This window comes from Typopeltis vanoorti, chromosome 19, assembly GCF_054136105.1.
Source record: "Typopeltis vanoorti isolate ZY-2024b chromosome 19, IOZ_Tvanoo_1.0, whole genome shotgun sequence".
Lineage (NCBI taxonomy): Eukaryota > Metazoa > Arthropoda > Arachnida > Uropygi > Thelyphonidae > Typopeltis > Typopeltis vanoorti.
This window is the reverse complement of record NC_143567.1, coordinates 80,498,926-80,522,663: the sequence shown is the minus strand read 5'-3', so window position 1 is coordinate 80,522,663 and position 23,738 is coordinate 80,498,926. Positions and strand designations below refer to the sequence as shown.

At 36.1% G+C, this 23,738-nt stretch overlaps 1 protein-coding gene across 1 annotated transcript in view; it reads left to right on the top strand.

The window, feature by feature from the left end:
* The window catches only part of LOC150096285 (adenosine kinase-like), a 286,808-nt gene that overhangs the window by 120,526 nt on the left and 142,544 nt on the right, over positions 1-23,738 (top strand). Inside the window, exon 5 of the mRNA XM_090409587.1 lies at positions 18,314-18,489. Coding sequence (XP_090265713.1) covers positions 18,314-18,489 — 176 coding nt within the window. The remainder of the gene's footprint in view (positions 1-18,313; positions 18,490-23,738) is intronic.

The following is a 23,738-nucleotide window of genomic DNA, read 5'->3' as shown; positions in this document are numbered from 1 at the left end:
GCAATAACGATCAAGAAAAGAAAGGAGTAGTGATAATGTTTTAGATCAAACATGAAGATAAACTTCTTGATTGAAAGGCAATTACAATCAAACTCATTTATGCAAGTGGTCTCACTTCTTTCCTAAGACATGGAGATTTTTTTTGAATCATTTGAGCAGCAGCTCACAAAGAAAATTGAAAAGTTTCCTTGTTAGAGATCTAAACAGCAGAGGGAAAAATGAATCCCACCAGACATATAGAAATATTTTAAGAAAATAGAAAAGGGCAAGGCTAATAAAAATTGTATTTACTGGATTTCTGCTCAAGATACGGACTGGTCATTACTAATACCATGTTTCAACATGAAAGATTTCGGCAAGCTCACATGGAGAGAAAACCCAAGAAATAAAAGCCTTGTTGACTGTTATTGTTGATGGTGATATTTTCATGCTGGTTTGAAGTGCAGAGGATTTTAAATTGGAAGGAGACATTACTTGGTTTTAAGGATACAAATGAATGTCACATTGAAAAGAACGCTATGTAGGAAAGTTTAAAAATGAATTAAAGTTGAGTAGCTTTTACAGGTAAACTATACTCAGTTAAACAAACATTATTGAAGAAAAAATTAAACAGTTCAAAATCAAGAACCAAACCTTGATTTTTGTGGCAAACTGAAGAAAACACTGATTCAGCTAGGGATGCATATAGTGAAGTTGTTTTCAAGGATATAAAAATAAGAGCACCATGGCGGACACAAGTTTTAAATAAGTATGGCTAGAAAAGGAGAAAGCATACTGAAAGATCCTAGCATAATAGTTGATAAATACCCTAAAGGTCATATCAAATATATCAAAGTCTTACTATGACAAAAGTCATAGTAAGACTTTGATAAGAATATAAAAAATAAATATCAGGAAGGTTGCAAAATGTACTGCAAGCTATTGAAAAGCTTAGAAATGAAAGCCTTCTGTAAGAGGAATAAAAGATGATAAAGGTGTCATGAAAACTGAAAATAAGGATATCCTAGATGTGCCGAGTAAATGCTTTGAAACACTGTTACATGAAACGAACAGTGACACACTAGAAAATTTTACGAGGAACGTGAACAGCAGTACATTTTAATACTGGATGTAGAAAAAGTCGTCAAAAACTTGAAATGTGAAAATGAAGCTGGAGTGTATGATATTTAACCAGAAATGATTATATTGAGGTATAAAAGTTATGCAGTGGCTAATCAGAAGGGTCTGGATAGAAGGTGAAATTCCAGATTATTGGACTAAAACTGTCATAGCCTCCAGAAGGGGAAAAATCACTGGTGGTGTGCCCCAGGGATCTGTTTTTGGTACCATTGTTATTTAATTTGTATGATAATGATATTAGATGGTGCACTCTGTTTGAAATTGAAAATGATGGAACAACATGACAGTTGCATTCCATCTAGCATGCATTCTACCATCTAAATGTCTTTAGATGATGGAATTGCATGCCATTTGGGGGCAGGGAATAAATAAACCTTTTCCACCAGACATTGACAAACACTGCATGGAAAACACTTTTTTCATTTATCAAGACAAATATTAACAAAAAGGACTTGCAATGGACTCTCCAGCTTTGGCCAACCTTTATGTAAAAAATATTGAAACAAATGCTTTAAAAAACTATCAAAAAAGACAAAGGTTTGGCTACGTTATGTAGATGATATCTTCATTTGGCTGGGAATGGTAGTTGAACTGATTGCTTTTAAAGAATATCTAAATAATTTGCATCCAAATATAAAATTCACTAAAAAAACTAGAACACAAAAAATTACCTTTCCTTGATATCTTTATAGAAGTAAACGAAGAAGAAAAAAAGGTTATAATTTTCGATATATACAGAAAACCGACCACAACAGGAAGATTTCTTAATGCTGCCTCACACCACCATCCATTACAAAAATATAGGCATAATTAAAACCTCACACTTAATGATTTTGAACCCAAGACAATTCTTCTCTCTTCCATCATCTGTGTGGATGATGATGAGGCTGAATGAACTCTTTCCACTTCTGTCTGTCCCGGGAGAGTCCGAACAATTGTGTCCAGTTTGGTGTCGCTTGTTGTGATTTGGTTTTCAGGTCCTCCTTTATTTTGTATATTCATCTAATTCTGGGTCGTCCTTTGGATCTTTTACCTTCCATCGTTGTATTCAAGGCTTTAGAAGGTAGTCTTTCTGTTCCCATTCTGGTCACATGGCCAAACCATCGCAGTCTTCTTTCTAGGATTTTGTCTATTAACATGTCTATTTTGTTATCAACCAAGACAATTAAAAATTCTTAATACAGCTCCTACAACTCCCTTATCAGAGCAAGATTTCAAGAACGCAATCGTGCTGCCGTAAATCAAGAATGTCATGGACAAATTGGCTACATTGCTCTGCAAGTATGACACAAAAGTGGCTTTTCTTCCTTTACAAAAAAAAAAAAAAAAAAAAAAAATCAAGATTTCTACATCCACCAAACCCTCCGCATCATCCCATGAAAAAAACCAGGCGTTTATCAGATTCACTGTTCTCGTGGCATCTGTTACATAGGCCAGACTGGAAGGTCAGGAGAGATCTGCATGGCTGAGCATATAAAAGACATCGAAAAAAGAAGGGAACACAAATCAGGCTTAGCATTCCACACTACTACTACTGGCCATTAAGTACTCTGGCAACAAACAAACGTCATATGTTGATAAGAACTGTTTCACAAACAAATTTAACCTTATATAAATATAATATAAAGAAGCTGCAAAAATGCTTAGAATCATACACAATAAAATCAAAGCTTGATTTTACATCAAGTCTGGTCTGCCTTTATCAAAAATTTAACTGCCTCGGATATAACACTCGTGAGCCACAGAACATGGTAACAACAGCATTGTTCCAACAAGCATACAGTAACGAACATATCATTTTGTATTCGGGTTCTCAATTAATGAACAGTTGTGAAGTCAAAAAGACATCTAATTGACTATTTATCGGGTGTTATACTCTTTTACTTTTTATTGTTTAATAAACATGTCTGAATACTGAAAACCATCTCCAGAACCATAGCTTCATGTTGGAGGCTTAATGGGTTTTTTACAACACTCTGAAAGGATTAAAATAGAATTTAATACTTCCCATATTTCGTCTCAGTCACTGAGACATCTATAGGGATTACAAAAAAAATAATGTAACATAAACACAAATAACAAACAATACTAAGCCGAACCATGTGGGTGACACCAAAGTCCTAACTAGGTGGAGTGCCCTCTAAGGGCGGTTGTAGGTGGCCTGGAATGTAGGGTGGGACCTCTGGTGATAAGTGTTTCCCAAATCTTAGGAAGTTTAATGCAACTGTATTTATTAAGAATTAATTATTAATTAAGAATTTATTAAGACGAAATATAGGCAATATTAAATTCTGTTTTAATCCTTTCTGAGTGTTGTAAAAAATCCATTAAGCTTCCAATATGATGTCCTCACAGCACTTAATCCTCTACACACAGAACCATAGCTTCTTTGCTTCTATATTAGGGATTCTCATTGGGTGCAATATCACCTTCAAAGGGACAGTTTTTTTTGGGGGGGGGGGGGAATGGGTGAAAAAATCCTAGGTATTAGAATGGTGTGTGGCCTTCCAAAAGTTTTACCCTGCTTGATGACATCTTATTCCTTAATGTTTAATTTCTCTCATCCTTGAAACAACTGATTTTTAACATATAGGTATAGTTCGCCCACCGATTAGAGATCCTTCGACACTTCTGCGCATCTCGTAAAAAGGAGAATCCATTCCAATAATAGGGTAATCTGTCCATATTGTGGGATGAGTTGTTTATTATTACCAGTCAGAAAATTAACTTCTCTTTTATGATTATTGTAGTTAACTATGTTGCTTGTATAACAGTTGGAAAATTTTACCTATAAAGCATGTGATTTCGCGTGTTGGCGACCAATTCGGACGTCCTTCATTTCTTTCTCCTCTTCAGCATGAATCAACTATTCTTGGAAAGACGCGAAGCAGGGACCTACAAACGGTGGGCAAACTATATGAATGAGAAGTTTGATAAAAGGAAGATAGTGAGTGAGATTTAATTAAACCACTTTTGCTCTTCAATACAGTAAATGCCTAATTGTTTTCTGAGGTAATGTCTCCACAGCCCTTGGCATTTGTGCCTTTTCAAGAACTGTGACCCTTCTTAGTAATGTAGTGGATTTGGTTTGTTTATTCTTTTGTTTCATTGGTCAGTATATTCAGTATGGATGAGATGAGGAAATGTTTTGGTCTATTTTTCTACTTTCTAAGCAGGAGTTAGTAGTATTGATTTATTATTTCTATGAAGTTATTTTTAATCTATAGTGCTTTTGTAGGTGACATGGGCTGTGAGAATCCAATAAAAATAGTTTATATTTTATTAATATTTTGTACTTATTCAGCACATCATCAGTCATGTCAAGTGCTGAAAAGAAAAAGCATTGGCAGTATCTGGATGAATATCTAGCTTATGGTTTTATTAAAAGCTCATTCAACTCAAGACAGCATATGTGTCTTATGTGTAATAGTTCTTTCTCAGTTGAGGCTGTGAAACCATCAAGACGTTTAGTTCACCTAAAAAAAAAAAAAAAAAAAAAAAAAAAAAAGAAACAACCTGCTAAAGTTGGTAAACTTATCAAATAATTAAAAAATATAAAACATGACACTGTTTCTTCCTTATTTAAGAACATGTAAATGAAGGACAGAATGATTGAGTCTTATAAATTTGCAGTGATTGTTGCTTTTAAAAGCTGTTAGTACTCATACATTTATTGAGATTATACAACCCATATTAGAGTGTAATTTCAGCAATGATGCATTAAAATCTTTCCACTGTTTTAAAAGTATTGCTATTCAGCAGTGATTTAATCTGAAGATGAATCAATGAGATGTTGGTTAACATTGAAGAGTATCTAATTGACAAACAAAAATTTTCTATTCAGATCAATGAATTTGCAGTTACTGACAATAAGGCTCATCTAATGGTTTCGTTTGTTATTTCAATGATGATTGCAAGAAAAGATGTTTGTGAAATCTGGAAACTGACTGTATTGGAGCATCTATTTTTGCTATTGGAAAAACTTGGTTTGATGAAAAACAAGTATAATTGGAAAATTTGGTATCCTGAGCAACTGGACGGTACTATCTCCATGGCTGGAAGACAAAAGTTTCTACTCTTTTATCACCAACATCATCCAGTTGCAAAAAAAAAAAAAAAACATATTTGAAATCAATGAATATCTCACCAAGAATGATCTTAAGAATTATTCAGATTGTTTACGTTGTTTAAAAAGTGAAAAATAGATCTTCAGATTTGTTTTCTTGTCATGTGAAGTCATGGATGTTAGATCCAAATGGGTGTGATGTTTGCTGGTGAAGAGATTCAAGAACTCATTAAATTAAAATGTAATGAAGAATGCAAGTATTAATTCAAAAAAAAAAGGTAGAATAGCTGAGTTCTGGGGAATCAAAACAACTAAATGTCTTTATCCAACAACAACGACATAATCTGAAATGGCCAGAAATAGTTTTAGTTCAGCAAAACTATTAACAAAGGAAAGAAACAGAATTGATATATGTTCAGTGGAAATATTAGAATTAATTTTACTAACATGACACTGAACATTGAACTTTTAGCTAAGAAGTATTGGGCTCAGGGATCCCATTGAATTAAAAGAGTAAGTATAACTATTTGTTCTTTAAAATTTCATTGGGGGTGATTAGGAAAAAAATTGTCTTAAAAAAAAAAAAGACCACTCCCTTCCCTTATCTCCTCCACCTACTTCAAAATTTTTCATTCATGGCGTACTAAGCATCCCATCCTTGTCCACCAAATTTCAAGACCACATAGTCTGCAACATTGAGCTGGAGCTCATCACTTACCCACTCAGTCTTTTTAGATCCTTTTGTAAGACCGTGCCTACTCCAGTCTTCATGCTTCTTCCTAGCTTTACATCACGTGCAACCTTAGACAAAGGATTAAAAGAAGAATATAATTTCTTTGGCATCTTTAATTTATACATGTTTATCTCAACCATCCTCATTCTCTGGCCTATAGCAACATTCAACTAAACATCTCATCTTGTCAACCTCTATCTTATGGGAGGAAATGATAAGGGTGCTATCACCATTATCATTCCCTCCTCCTCCCTTCTTGCCCTTCCTATTACCAAACACATGCCTTATATTCTGGCTAGAATATAAATATCACCCTCACCCAACTATTTTTAACTTATTCTAACTATTTTCAGGTGAAGATAACAATTTTATCTCCCTTATTTCTGATACTCCTGGCACTGGTAAGCATAATAATCAATTTCTTGGCCTATGACAAGTCTTACCCATGGCACCCAACATCTGCCTCATTTCCACACCTTCTTTTGCACCATAAACTTACCCCATATCTCCCAAGACTCAATTACTCCCAATGCATCCAAGGCCATTCCATTCCTATATTTGACCGTCTCCATACATTACTGCTTCCACTCTTTCTTATTCTGTTCATCACCTTTGGCTTCCTCTGATTCTTTGTGCATCAATCACTCCAGTCATTCTTCCTGGAAAACAGACCTTGTGCACTTTAATAATGGAATCTCCATATAGCCCCTCTGAGTCATTTGCCACCTTGTTTTCTCCAGTAATATTACATTTTATTCTTTTGCATCCATCCATTCGTATCAGCCAAATTACTATTCATGTTATGTTATGTCTTATCTCATTTCTCATCTTAATCATCTGATTCATCTAAGTTTTGTATTTCTGCAGTCATGCTGTATTTTGTTCTGTCATTCATACTAATTTTCTTTCTCACAATAACTATTTTGCTCTATCATTGCCTTCCATCTTGGGTCTAATATTCTCTTTGTTTTTCAACTCATTTTACGCTTTATAGTCCATCAAAATATTACTTTTTGGAGATCAATGATTGCTCACTTCTCTTGTTCAATCTTTCCACAAACACATCCTAAACTTCAACATGTATACATACTACACACAACAAACCATATTTGAAAAATCTGTCACTCACCAGGTTTCATTTTTCAGTACATGTTGCATGATTCTCATTCTTGTCACCATTTTGCTTTTGTTTATGTAAAGCTGCAGTTATGCTAATAAATCATTATCATTATTATCCAGGCCTCCATGGGGTCAAAAGCCTCATCGTGGGAGGTCGTTATTAGGAAACACAAAGTTTATCATAACCACTCCTTGAACTCATTGAACCCAATTCATGCTCTAACCACTCTCTCAGGCAGTGCATTCCACAGTTCAATCGCCCTCCATGCAAAGAAACCACTCCTCACCCTCTTGCTCACAGCTTCCTTTCGCAACGTCCAGGGATGGTCCCTTGTCATCGCTCCTTCCAGCCATTCCGCCAAGTGAAAAAACTCCCCCAATGTCCACCCTAACTGCCTCTCAACAGTTTAAAAGTCTTGATCATATCACCTCTCCTTCTTCTATCCACCAAACTCTGCAGTCCACATTCCCATCATCAGTCGATCCTTGTAACTGATATTGTACAGTCCTGAAACCATCTTTGTTATCTGCCTCTGTACAGTTAATTTATCCCCTTCAAATCCTGGGGACCAAATATGAGAACAATAGTCTAAGTGTGGTGTCTGATCAGGGTCTTATACAACAGAATGATAACTCTTTTATCTCTGCAGGTCAGCATCCTTTTCAGTATTGCAGCAATCCTCTGGGTTACCTTCACCACCTTTGCAATATGCTCACCGAATTTCAGTTTTCTATCAAACATCACCCTCAGACCTCTTGCTTACTTCCTCCAGTATAGCTCCTCCAATCGAGTATGCATTCTCCCATCGATGGATCCCAAACTTCAAGACTTTATATTTTGCTGCATTAAACCAACACCAACATTCATTTGCCCATCTGTCTAGTTTATTCAAATCTTCTTGCAGCACTGCCACATCTGCACTATTACTGATAACCCCTCCCCACTTCACATAATCCGCAAACAACTGAATATCACCATGCAATCCATTGACAATGGCATTGATATAAAGGTTGAACAATACAAGTCCCAGTACTGAGCCCTGTGGAACCCCACTTGTAACCTTCTGCTTCCTTGAAATTGCCCCACCATACACAACTCTCTGATACCTATCACAGCCAATCTTGAAACCATTTGACTAACCTGACATTTAAACCCATGTACTGCAACTTAAATATCAGCTTATCATGTGGCACCCTGTCAAGTGCCTTTGCAAAATCTAAAAAAATGACAGTATATGCCTTTCCTTCATCAACTGCTCTTGGCACTTTATTATAAATGGCAGTCATATTACTAAAGCAAGAGCATCCCTTAACAAATCCATGTTGATTCTCACAGATAACATTACCCTCATCTGCCCAACGCTGTATGTAGTCCCTCAGTAATTTCTCCAAGACCTTAACAACTACTGATGACACACAAACTGGCCTATAATTAGACACTTCCAGTCTGCTACTGCCCTTGTGCAGCAGCACTATCTTACCTTCCTTCCATTCCTTGGGCACCTTTCCTGCAGCCAGACTTTCATTGAAGAACCAGGTCAACAGAGCTGTCAGTTCTTTAGCACATTCTCTCAAAACCCATGGTGAAATACCATCCAGTCCCACAGCTTTACTGGTATCCAGAGTACTCAGTATTTGGAACACACTCTCCTCTTGCACCTCTAAACCCTGAACCTGCCGTAACCCTCTAGTATTAAAACCTTCTTCTCCAGGATGAAATACTCCAATAAAGTGCTCATTGAACAACTCCACTATGTCCTCTGCATCAATCACTCTATTCCCATTTTTATCCCACAATGTCATTCATCCACAATCATTTCTCCTCCTACTGGCCACATAGCTAAAAAAATTCCCTAGGATTTTCTTTGGCTCTTAGTGTCAATCTCTTCTCATATTCCAGTTTTGCCTTCCTCACCATATTGGTCACTCTTCTGGCCTGCATCTTATATTCTTCGTGTATCTGCTCTCCACCCCTCTCCTTATCTCTTCCATAATCTCTTTTTCAACTGCAGTTCCTGTTTGATATTGTTTGTCATCCACTTTGCACCAAATTGTGTTTGCTTCTTCACTCGTGGAATACAGCTTACTATTGCTGCTATCAAATATTCCTTCACAATTTCCCAAGCAAGCACTAATGATATCCTGGCCTTCCAATTCTGCCTTTCATGTAACTGCCCTTCGTTGATACCTAAGACTATTATAATCACCTGCCTTATAATTCCGCATATGTTTTCTTTTCTTTGATATACCTGCATATCTATTCATCTTCCAAGTCAAAACCACATGGTCACTCTCTCCAACTGGTTGGAGAGATGTCATCTCACTTATCAGCTCTTCTGATCTATGACCAAATCCTAAACTCTTGAACTTCTTGTTCCCTCTATTACATATTGCCTAAGATATTTGTCCCTCAAGAATTCTAGATATTCCATCCCCTTATTACTACATGCATTTTCCTCTTCCCAGCTTATACTGCCGTAGTTAAAATCTCCCATAACAGTTATTCTTCTTGCACTTGCCAAGCTCAGCTGCCTAAACATCTCCTTGCCCCCCCCCCCCCCCCCCCGTGCTTCCTGGTTTATAGCAAAATTGCAATCAAACATACCAACAACCATGAAAAATGCTGTGCATTCACTTTCAGCTAACAATAACAAGTAAAACTTCACAGAAGTGCATAAATTTCACCACTACTACCAAAGACTAACTTATCTTGTCTTGATCAGTTCTACCAGTCATCTTCTGATATCACCTATTGATGGTAATATGCATGAGTGTATAACTGTCAAGATTATAGGTAAAATATAAACAATAAACACTAATTAATTTATTTGAATACATCTAATATGGATTGCATGTAGCAACTCATAACAGTTTAATGGAATGAAATTTAATACTAAATACAAGCATACAGATAAATACCTCCTAGCTGGAGTTTGCATTTTTTTCTCTCAGTTAAATACATAGTACAATATTAATTTGTGAGTTAGAAGTTGCAGCATTGTTTAATGCAGGCAAGTGCATTGCTGGACTGGCTTTTAATCCTGTCTGGAATGCAAAGAATCCTTATCAGGACTTTTCAGAGAAGGTGAATTAGCCAGTCTCATACGGAAATGGCAAGGTTTTTTCCTTTCTGGAAACTCGGGTTTCATCCCACAAAACAGGCAACCCAGCCAGAAGGACATGTGCAATTTACAGACATAAACAATATCCTCTTAGTTGCTTGCAACTAAGACTAGGAGGACAGTGTATTATTTCAGCAAATCCAAAACAGTTAGCAGTGCTAGACAAAAGACACCTTGAAAGAGATGCTTTATCTCCTTTCCATTTTGATATGTATCTTGAAATGGCTATGAATGATTTATGAACATTTCATATCATTTCTTTAGGTGGGAGTTAAATTTTGTTTTGTGTGAAACCACACTCTACTTATTGGAGGCCTGAAGTGGCTTAAAAAAGTTCTATGTTTAGTCACTAGGGAAGGGTTTCTCATCATCATCATCAAATTCCTGCCATGTACCCTCAAGGGGTGTACAGGATATGACAGTACTACATGAAAAAATTACATCATTACTAACTTCCTATCTACAATTTTCCTCCAAATCAGTCTGTTACTTGTCAAGACTCCAACATTATCAGATCTTATATTTCTATCGTCTAAGGCACTTTGTACCGTATCAATCCACCTATATCTTGGTCTTCCTCTGGGTCGTTTTCCTGCCAACCTGGCAGAGAACACTTGTTTTGCTAATCTTTCCTCTCCCATTCTATTTAAGTGACCATACCATCTGAGATTAGCTCTGCTAACGCATTCCTGGATGCTGACAATGTCAAGTTCTTTCCTAATATCCTCATTTTTAATATGATATTGCCATTGATGCCATCTGTTCACGCCTCTAATCTTTCTCAGGACTCTCATATCTGCGGTCTCTAGTCTTTGGTCAAGTGTTTTACTTCTGACCCAGCTCTCAGATCCATAAGATAAAACTGGTTTGAACACAGTCTTGTATACAGCTAATTTAGTGTTCCGACTAATTTCTTTCTTATTCCATATGAATTTATTCAATTGACTTCCCACCATACCAGCTTTGCTGATTCTGTTGTCTATTTCTATATTTAGTTTACCATCTTCAGTAAAAATTGTGCCTAAGTAGCTGAAATGTTTTACTTGTTCCACAGGTTCTCCATTCACAACACAGTTGACATTTTCAATGATTCTGCCTATTTTCATTGTCTTTGTCTTTTTATTGCTGACCTTCATACCATATCTATTACAACAGCTATTCAATTTAGTCAGAGAATCTTGCAGACTTGTAGTGGATTTATTTAGAAGTATAACATCATCCGCATAAAGCAAAGAGCTGACATTAACATCTCCAATTTTGATATCAGGTTTAATACCACATTCCTTCATAATGTGATCCATATAGATAATGAATAACAGAGGGGATAATGTACATCCTTGTCTCACACCAGATTTAACATTAAACCATCTTCCTGTACTTCCTTCAATTCTAACTGCTGACTCACAACTCAAAGACTAAGTATTGCTTGATATAATGCCCCATTGACACCATATAACTGCAGCGTATTGAATAGCTTCTCTCTTGGCACCTTGTCATATGCCTTTTCCAAATCGACAAAACTTAAATACAGATCTTTGTTATATTCCCATGCTTTCTCGACTATTTGTCGTAAAGTGAAGATCTGATCCTGACAGCCTCTATTTGGCCTGAATCCAGCTTGTTCTTCACCAAGCTTTTCTTCCACAATTCTTCTCAACCGTTTCTCAAGTATACTTGCATAGATCTTGCCAGGAACACTCAGTAGGGAAATACCTCTGTAATTCTCACATTCAGTTTTATTTCCCTTTTTATATATGGGTACTATGAGAGCTCTACTCCAATCATCTGGAATTCGTCCCTCTGTCCAGGCTTTCTGAACTATGCAGTGCAGCCACTGTAAGACTCTTATACCACCATACTTCAGCATTTCTGGTCGAATATCATCTACTCCTGCTGCCTTTCCACATTTCAAGCCTTTGATGGCTTTTTCTACTTCAAGTATGGATATGCATTCCTGACTGCATGCCTGGTCAGTGTTTTTTATCACTGTGCTGTCATCACTGCTTGCTTTATTTAGCAGTTTTTCAAAGTAATTACTCCATACTTCAAGGATATCTTTTTCTCCTGATTTCATTTCACCTTTATCATCTCTAATTCCTTTTACAGCACTCTTTCCTCCATTCCTAAGCTTCTTCAACAACCTCCAGAATATTTTGTCACCTTCTTGATATTTATTTTCTATATTCTTGCCAAAGTCCTCCCATGACTTTTGTTTAGCTAGTTTTACACACTGTTTAGCTTTCTTACATTTGTCTCTGTATTCTGTAAGAGTAAAAGCTGCCTTATTTGCCAGGAACTTTTGATATGCTTTCTTCTTTTCCTTCACTGCCTCTTTAACTTCCTGTGTCCACCAGGGAGTTCTGATTTTTTTATCTTTACACACAACCTCACCACATGCCTCTCTGGCAGAATCAATCAATGTTTCCTTCAGAGTTTGCCACTGAATCTCCAAGGTTTGATTCCTGTTCTCAAACTCTTTCATTTTCTTTTCAATAATATTTCTGTATTTTAGTCTACAGTTTACATCTGAGAGCTGCTCAACTTTTATTCGCTTTAAAACTTTCTTACATGTTATTCTTTTCAATATGAAATTCAATTTTATCCTGCTCAAGACTAAATAGTGATCACTTCCAATTTCAAATCTTCTGTACACTCTGGTGTCCTTGCACCAGGGAGAAAACATCACTATCAACAATAACATAGTCAATGAGACTTTTCTTATTCCTAGCCTCTTCTCTCCATGTGAATTTGTGCACATTTTTATGTTGGAACATGGTGTTAGTAATAACCAGTCCATGTCCTGAGCAGAAATCCAACAGATATTTGCCATTATTATTAGCTTTGCTCTTTTCTCCAAATTTTCCCAAAATATTTTTGTATGTCTCACAATCATTTCCTACTCTACTATTTAGATCCCCAACAAGGACCAACTTTTCCTTTTTCATTGTGTCAGTTGCTTTTTCTAAAGCCTCAAAAAATTCCTCCACTTCTATCTTAGTAGAACCTTCTGTGGGACCATAGGCACAAATAAGTCTCATTGTCCAGTTCCCCATTCTCATATTTGCCCACATTACTCTACTTGAGACTGACTGCCATTCAAGAAGATTAGCCTCGTATTTTGTGTTGAATACTATGGCTACTCCTTCTTTTCCTTGATTGTTATTGCCTGAATATAACATTTTGTATTTATTGCTCAGAAAGATCTCACCAGTTTTGGTCTTTTTTGTTTCAGTCACCCCTATTATGTCGATCTGGTACTTATCTAATTCCTCAGCTAGCTCCATTTCTTTGCCATTCAGGCTTCTTACGTTGATAGTACTGATCTTTAACTCTGGTGATGTTAAGTTGGGGTTTGTTTTCAGATTTGTTCCAGTAGCTGACTTTTCGCTGTTCGCCCTGGTTCCCTGGCGAAAACAACGGGGGCCTTGTTTAACCGGGCGACGCCCCAGCCGGCATGAAATTTTGTCATGTTGTACCATCATTTTTTATTTTGGTTTAACCAATAAGAATACAATTTGGTCGGCTAAATCCCAAATTGCCAGCCCATCCTCGTTCGTTCAGTATCAAAGTAGATACCCAACAGGGTGCACCACGAGAAGGTGAGGATTTTACATTAGGTCAGAAGCCCTGGTCGGTTCTCCGCATTCCTTTAAAGGCTATGTGGAGGTCTCCTCTCAGTTATACAGCTTTGACCCTTAAGCACCCCGGAAGGGTTTCTGGATGTTAAAAAATATAAAAAAACATTCCTTAGTCCACCCATGGTGCAAATGTACTGTAGATTTGCAAAGACCCTTTCAGGGTTGAAGTAACATAATAAAATAAAATTTTGTTGCATTTTGGAACTGTACTATTGCATGCTTGGTTAATAATTTAAAGATATTGTAGAAAGTTTGAAAATTTTAAGTACTCTTTGTAGAAAGTTTATTATTATTCATCTTTTTCTTGGATTTCACCAGTTCTAAAAATAGGCTGCAAGTGGTATCAGATTTCTATACTGAAATCTAAGCACAAGTAAGATCCTAGATATGTGTTTTACTATGATTCTTCTCTTATATTCTTAAAACTTTTTATTTACTTCCTCAATAATTAAGCAGATTGAGTCTTCACACTTCTATATAATACAAGTAAAATGAAAAACAGTGTAATAATACTAAGATACATTAAAAAAATATACAATATTCTGAACTTGAACCACATCTTATCTGGACTTCTTTTGAAAGATACAGGTTATCCCTTCAGCAGAAAAAAATTCTTATCCAAGAAAACCACTTCTCTTATGAAAGCCTTGAAAATAACTAATTTCCTATTCATAGTAAAAGATATAAAAATTCAGACTTGGATAAAAATATGAATTATAATTTAAAATTTACTGCTTATACGTAATAAGCAGTAAATTATATAATACAGTTGCTCACTGATATGTTTACAGTGAGCAACTGTATTATATAAAAACTCAATTGTGTTTTTCTACACAATATAAATGCATTAACAACAGACACTGATAATTTAAAATAGCAAACTCCAGTTTACACTAATTTACATAAACAAAAATACTGGAGTACGTGCATACAGATGTCCTAATGGCCTATAATATATTCTAAACCCTGCTCCCCCCCCCTCCTCAGGTAACTCACATCATTTATTATGATGATGATTCAGGACATTTAAGACTGATTGTGAGAGACTCGCTCTAGAAAGCTCAGTCTATCATACACTCCTTGAACTTATTCACTGTTTGTGCTCTCACCACTCTTTCAGGTAATGCATTGCATAGTTCAACCACCCTCCATGCAAAGAAACCACTTCTCATCCTCTTGCTCATTGACTTCCTTTTGCAACTTCAAGGGATGGTCCCTTGGCCTTGCTCCTTTCCTTTGTTCCACCAAATGTAAGGATTCCCCAGTATCAACCCTGTAACTACCTCTCAATTGTTTAAATGTCTCAATCATATCATCTCTCCTCCTTCTATCTACCAAACTTTGCAATCCACATTCCCTCAGTCTGTCCTTATAACTAACATTGTACAGCCTGATATCATCTTTATTATTCACAACTGCACTCTTTCCAAGGTTGATTTATCTCTTCAAATCCTGGGACCCAATTTGAGCTCAATAATCCAGATATGGATACAATGAAATGACAACTCTTATTTCTGTTGGTCAGTGTTCTTAATATTGCAGCAATCCTCTAGGTTACCTTCATCACCTTTGCAATATGTTCTCTGAATTTTAGGGTTTTGTTAATCATCACCCCCAGATCCTTTGCCTCCCCAACTTCATCCAGTACAGTTGCTCCAAAAGAGCATGCAGCAATTGATGTATCCCAAACGTTTTATAATTAATTGCATTGAACTCACATCCCTATTCATTTGCCTATCTGTCTATTTTATTCAAATCCTCTTGAATGACTACCACATCTGCAATATTACTAATAACCCTTCCCAGTTTCACATCTGCAAACAACTGAATATCCCTTCCCTGCAATTCATTGACATATCATTGAAGCCATCTGAATGTTATTCATGTCATTGAAGCTCCGTGGGACTCATTTGTAACCTTCTGCTTTCTTGATACAGCTTCCTCATATACTACTCTCTACCTATCAGTCAGACAATCCCCAATCCAATTCACTAATCTGACATCCAAACTCACATGCTGCAACTTAAATATCAGCTTGCTATGTGCAACCTGTCAAATGCCTTTGTTAAATCCAAAAAAGGCAGAATATGCTTTTCCCTTATCAACTGCTCTTGTCTCTTTATTATAAAAGGCAATCAGATTACTAAAACAATATTTCTCTTTTAATAAATCCATGCTGACTCTCACAGATAACATTATCTTCATCTTCCCAGTGCTGTAAATGATCCCTCACTAATTTCTCTAAAATCTTAACTACTGATAACATACAAACTGGTCTATAGTTTGAACACTTTTGATTCTACTATCACTCTTATATAATGGCATTATCTTATCCTCCTTGGGCACTTTCACATGACCAGACTCTCATTGAAAAGCCAGATCAATAGAGCTTTCAGCTTTTTTAGTGCATTCTGTTAAAACCTGTGGTGAAATCCCATCCAGTCCCATTTCTTTATTGACACCCAGAGTACTCAGTATTTGAAACACGCTCTCTTTTTGCACTTCTAAACCTTGAACATGCCCCATCCTTCTAGTATTAAAGCCTACTTCTTTAGAATGAAATACTCCAATAAGTTGTTAATGAAACAACTCCAGTGTGTCCTTTGCATCAGTCACTTTACTCCCATTTTTATCTAACAATATCATTCTTCTGCAATCATTCCTCCTCCTACTGGCCACATAATGAAAGAATTCCTTGGGGTTTTCTTTGGATCTTGGGGTGATCTCTTCAATATTCCAGTTTTGCCTTCCTCTACCATAGTCACTCTCCTGGCCTGTGCCTTATATTCTGTGTGCATATGCTCTCCACCCTTCACTCTGCCACACATAGTGATGGAAGGGCTCCATCACTGTGTGTGGCAGAGCCCTTTCATCACTAATCTGCAAACGAAAATCCTTATATCCAGAAAGGGATTTGAAATGACATTTTTCCAACCAAAGGGTAAGGTGTTACATTCCAAATCCCTTTCTGGGTATAAGGATTTTCGTTTGCAGATTAGTTAGTTTCACTCTCACGTGGTAGTTTTTCATCCTACAGAACAGCCAGAGAATATGTGACATCAACAAATAAAATGTAGCCTTAGTTGCTTCAGCTGCATTTTTAGCCACTTTTCAAATATGCTTGTATAAATCTTACCTGAAACATTCAGTAGGGAAATTCGGTTTTATTTTTTGAAATATATTAAAGATACCAAGAAATTATGTGCTTATTAGTTTAATCCTTTATCCAAGTGTAAGCAAGCAAAGTTTTCACCTGAAGTATTTTCAGGACTGGGCAACTCGTATATAGAAGATAATGACTTCATATCACTTGCCTTAGTATCCCATAATGCAAAGCACATCCTTACAGACATGTATAATGAGAAGGTCACTACCCAGACCAGTTTTCAACTTTTATTGAGGTCTCATCAGTGGGAGCCAGATCCAGAGGTGATACCAAGGTTGAAGTAATACAAAACTCATATTTCCACATATGAGTAGCCAAAAGGTGTCACATCTTATTAAGATACTCTGGATAAGAGATAGTTGTTGTAATTTTTTCCAGTTGGTTATACTATAAATTAAAGATGCCAAGAAATTATATTCTTGGCATCTCTAAAAACTTCCAACAACTATCTCTAATCCAGAGTATTTTAATAATAAGGTGTGACACCTTTTGGCTACTCATATATGGAAATATGACTTCTGCATTACTTCAACCTTGGTATCACCCTTGGTCTGGCTCCCACTGATGAGACCTCAGTAAGAGTTGAAACCAGTCTGGGTAGTGACTCTTTCCATAATGCATAGCATTATTCATCTCTATAAGGATATGTGCTTTGCATTATGGGATATTAAGGCAAGTGATGTGAAGTCATTAGCTTCCATGAGTTGCCCAGTCCTGAAAATACTTCAGGCACAAACTTTGTTTGCTTATATTTGGATAAAGGATTAAACCAAGAATATAACTTCTTGGCATCTTTTAATTTATAGTATAACCAAGGTTTTATTTCTTATTTATTTGATGGGTATTATGAGAGCCCTGTCCCAATCACCTGGAATTCATCTCTTTTTGATCAGGTCTTTTGACATTTGTGATAACTGCTTCTAGGTTTCTTGTGGCATTTTTCTATCTTTAATGATAAATATTTATGATTGTACTCCTGGATTACAGTTATTATTATTATGTATCACCTTCAAGGAGTCAAAGGACTGATATTTTCACAATCACAAACATCCATGCCAATGGTGAGATTCAAACCCTTAACCTTTTGGCTGGAGAGCAGATATGCTAACCACTCGTCAAACCAGGCTGGCAACATATACAAAATCTGATATTAGCCAGCTGTCAAGATATTTTCACAGTAATGACTGAAGATTGAGTATACTTGAGAATTTAATTACATAATTATTATATGGATATTTTCAGTTTATAGTGTGGTTTGGGTTTTGTAAATATTCAATTTTTATTAATATTACTGATTATTTTTTAGTGCTTAAAAGGCAGTAATAGTATAAAGAAATTTTTTCTTTTCAGTGGTCATTAGGTGTTTCTAAAGTTTCTGCCTTAATGGGCTGTATTGGAATAGACAACTTTGGGCAGGTTCTGAAAGAAAAAGCACAACAAGCTGGAGTAAATGCTTATTACCAGTATACTAAAGACTCTCCAACTGGGACCTGTGCAGTATTGTTAACGAAGAAAGGAATGAATCGGTAAAACATTTTATTAATACCGTAATATGAACATTTGCAGTGCTATATATTATAAAGGAGGGATGAATTAATAGTTTTATTCCAAGCACAAAGAAAATGGCTTAAAGGATGAAATTCTGCTTCATTACTAATTATACTAGTGATAAAAAGAAGCAATACAAGTAGTCCAGTGGCTCGCACTTGTACATTCAGCATGCAGGTGTATGTAAAAAGTCCATATAACTAGTGTCCAGAGTATTTAGTTGACTCACCTTTATCTTCATTATACAGCACATTTGTAGCATTATAACAGTGCTGATGCTTTATATTTGGAAATACGTTATTTTCTTCTACATCAAACACTACTGCAGTCTGATAACAATGCTGATGCTTTGAGTTAGGGAGCACTTGATTTTTTCGTGCATGCAGTCCTGCAGTTGCACTACCTGTAAATTACTCCCTTAACTCTGAGTGGTTTAACTCAGCTTCAGAATTAAATTAAAAAAAAAAAAAACAACCTAAAACTACAAAATAAACTTATACATAGATTTGCATCCCAGGATATCATATATACTTATATCCTCTTAATTGCCTTAATAACCAAATAACAATTTTACTCCTTTTTATACACACAAAAAAGAAATGTGTGTATAGCCACATAAAGTTAGCATAACTCAACAAGTACCAATATAATGTTCATATGTGTGTGTATATATATATATATATACATACACGCACAAATTATATAATTAAAAGAGGCAGTGTAGATGTATTTTCATACACTTTCATGTTGTGATCTGAATATATGTATATACATACATCTTTATATTATAATAATAATATTATAGTAAGATATATAAAGATGCATATTTAAATTATATAATTTACGCATGTATCTTTCTGGACAGAATTCTGAGACTTTAGTCTCTTGCTTCTTACAAAACTTTTATTCTCTTGAATTCACAAAAATTAATACAAAAACTGCACCTTTATTGTGTAACAGCCAACATAAATGTTATTCTTCCTGCATCCTAAATCACAAAATGCTGAACACATCTTGTTTTCACTTAAAACACTTGAGTAACTTAATTTTCAATAACTAAATTCTCTTTCTTTATGAAAGTCACAGCAAGCTTCATTGAACAAATTACTAACATCTTATCAGCAGTTTCGTATCATTTCAGAATGAATTTACTTTATAATATGAAAGTCATATACATTGACATATTTCATTGAAGAAATAACCAATACCATGTTAGCAGATTCAAATTACTCTTCTGACTTAGTATCTTTCTTCCATGTGTTTGCAGTTACACAGTAAAGGAGTACTGGGCAGCTGCTGCTCATATATTAATAGGTGTAACAGAAAGTGGAGGAATAATGGTTTCCAAATCACCAGAGCAATGACCATAGAAGTACCTGTAGAATAGACACAATGTAGAAACACTGCATCTGTAATATAGAGATTGAAGTGAATCTGTAATGGAGGGGATCATCTGTGAGGCATAATTGCTCACCTCTGGACACGTCAAAGATTTTAAGGGAAGTTTAAGGTGCACCACCCCAAATGAGCAGAATTCTAAGTGTGGACAAATTTGGGATTTCTATATAGTTAAGAGTTGGTTGGGTGTCAAATAGCCTCTTGAATGAAAAAGAATGCCTAATTTCTTGGATGCTGAGGAGGCTATTGATATGTTATGCTTATGCCAGGAGTAAGTCCAAGCAAAGAGATGTGATCTTGTCTGGTCATTGAAATGGACATATACTGTGAGCCTAATAATAATATAAGAATAATGACTTGGAATTTGAACATAAAGAAATATACATAATCAACCAGAGGATGTAAATCAGTTATTGACTATATTATTGCAAATTTTAAATTAGATGATTTAAATTCTAGATTTAAGAGCATGTTGAAGCTTTGAATTAAATTCTGATTATATAACATCAGCAAAAAATTTGTTCTAAGAAAAATGGCTAAAACAAATAAAATGGAAATTACCTATCAACTGAGTATTAAAAATTTCTCTATTAGAAGATTCCCATACTGGCCAACAATATCAGAAATACCAGAATCAAATGACATAGAGGAATGCGAAAATCTTAAACAAATGGGATACAGAGACTGCGACACCATGCACTGAACAAAGAAAGGTGGAAGAAGATAGTGAAGAAGGCATTGACACCAACGGGCATTGTGCCGATTGTTCATGATGATGATAGTAGAGAGGTAACTGAATAATTCAAAATAGTAGAATTACTAAGTGAACACTTTGCAAGAGTATATCATCCAGGTGGTGATATTGCAGGAACGAGAGAGGCAAAGGCGTATATGGGAACTGAGGTAAATGAAATGGAGGTACATAGCATATTACAGAACTTTAATGTGAATACGGTTGTGGGATTGGGTGGTATACCAACTGGAGTTTTACATGAAGCTGCGAGGGAATTGTCAGTGTCCTTGACAATTCTGTTTAATCTATGTCTCAACTCTGGGTTAGTCCTGAGAAGGTCGGAGAAACCCTGAGGTGAAAATAGTTCCTTGCATAAAGGAGACTCAAAGACTGATATAGCAAATTACCGACAATCAGCATATAAGGAGTTGCCAAAGTATTGGAGAAGTTGGTCAATAGCAAAATACAGGAATGAATAAATGTAAATGGGATACTGTGGGAACAACGTGGTTTTTGTGAAGCATAGGTCATGTATGATACAGTGATCAGTAAACTGTAGCACATGGGAATGGACAGGAGAGTGGTTGATGGAGAGATGTCAGAGAGTATAGTCCAAAAGAAGGCCTGCAACTAGTGGCATGCCACAGGGTTCTGTTCTTGGACCGCTGCTGTTTGAATTGTATATTAACAATATGGGAAAGGATCTGAGAGGAACTGTTCAGTTTGTTAAAGATACCAAGCTATTTTAAATCTAAACCTGGTTTTTTACTCCATTTCCCAAGTAAGCAAACAGACAATTCAGTCAAATTTGTGCCTGCAAGTGTTGCAAGTCTAGCTGACCATGCACGTAGTGCAAGTCAAGGCAACTTGTGGTAAACGTACAATAACCTCTGATCACTATTCTTAATATTTATCCTTAATGCAAAGCACATCTCCTTGAGGAGATGTATGATGCTATGTATTAAAGACAAGGGGGGGGGGGCACTACCACGAGTTGCTTTGACTTGCATTATGTGCAGGGTCAGCTAGACTTGCAACACTTACAGGTGCAAACTTGACTGAATTGTCTGTTTGCTTACTTGGAAAATGGAGTAAAAAAGCCAGGTTTAGATTTAAAATAGCTTGGTATCTTTAACATATATTATACCTAAGGTAAAAAACTTTCTACATGAACTGTTCAGTTCTTTGCCAATGATGCAAAGTTGGATCGAACAATAGTTAATACAGATTATGTCAAAATTTTGCAGGATAATTTGGATAGATAGATCTGGACAAAGGAGAATGGATGTCAGTTTAAGCAAAGTGTAAGGTTATGCATTTTGGGATGAAAAGATTATCAGCAGTAATACTGTATCGGGGAACTGTACTCCAGGAAATTGACAAAGCCAGAGACTTGGGAATATTGGTGGATAGAGAGTTGAAGTTTAGGGGACACATAGCAAAAGTGGTTAAATCAGCTCATCAGATCACTTGGTTACTGAAGAATACTTTGACGAGCAGAGACAAGCAGGTTATTGTTTCTCTTTATCGACCCCATCTTGACTACTGGGCACGAGGATTTCTTGATGATGAGGCAGAGGTGGAGAGGATCCAAAGGTGAATGACCAACACGGTAGCAGGTCTATGGAATGAATACCTTATGAGAACAGGTTGAAATTTGTGGATTTCAAAAATGATTGATAGGTGGAAAAGGGATAATATGATTGAGACACAAATTACTGAGGGGTTTTTACAAGATTAATTCAGAGGAAATTTTTCAGAGCAAGTGTGGTGGTGCAAGAACTAGGGGGGTCATCCATGGAAACTGAGTAAGAATGTAGTTAGCAAGGGTATAAGAACTGGGTTTTTATGCTTGGAGAGTAGTGAAGGAGTGGTTCTTGGCCTAACGATGAAAAAACGAAATTTTAATTTCAAAATTATTTTTTATTTTTCAACATAATTTCCCTTAAGACTGGTGTGGTGGTGCTCAATCTTGTAGGAAGAGAATTGATCATTCCCATAAAGTGCATGAATGGCAGGCAAAATGGATGTCTGTACCATGTTTAGTACACTTGATCAGTAACAGTACCTTCAAAGAAGAAAGGGCCTCCCGGATTGTTCCTTGTGTGTGCATCACACACAGTACCATGGGTCTCAAACTTGTCATGAATATGTGCATTTGTCAGGCGTGTTGGAGGTTGTGTTTTAAACTCATGCCTCCATTGTCATTGAACCTAAACATTCTCAAATTTGAAATACCACTTTAAAATGGTCTTGAGTTCCTCAAATGACAGTTGTTTTTCGGCCATTTTGTTTGACTGCTACCAGTCACGTGTTGATGCTAGTGTTCATCTTTTACAACTAGTGTTCATCTGTAACAACATCTTTTGAGAGAACATCATACTACACGCTGCTACAGTAATTCGATCCAACTTTGAAAAAAGTCCATAGATGACATCTGTTAAAGTGTGTATACATTTTTTTTGATGGTCTGTATAATGAAATACATTTTACTTAAGATGATCAAATATGAAAATTTCAATATAAAACAAGGTAAGTGTTGATGCATGGTGTTTTTAATAAATACATCTGGTTTATTTGAAACTTAGACATATACATATTATTATTATTTGATGCCCCAAGGGAGTCCTAAGACTCATCGAGGGAGGACACCTACTCTACATCTCTCTGTCTCCACTGCTCAACCCCATCCAGAAACTGCCTCATCTACACCAACGCCATCTACTGTCCACCATCACCACTATTATTTTCACAGACAATCACAAACATCCATGACCACGGTGGGATTTGAACCCGCAGCATTTTGGCTGGAGAGCGGATACTCTAACCACTCGGCCAACCAGGCCGGCAATAGTATTAACAGTAATATAATGCATAATCTTCTGCAAACATTAAAACTCAGCTGATTCATGCATAGCTGGGTTCCAAAGCAAAGCCACTTTACAACATGAGTTGTAAAGTTTCATAACTGTATATTCAATATGAAGCATGCGCACACACCCAAACACAAAAGGTTTAAAGAATGCTCTTGCAATAGAGCTGTATTCTGCTATCACATAACTGTATTACACTGTAGAGAATAAATTATTTTTAGAA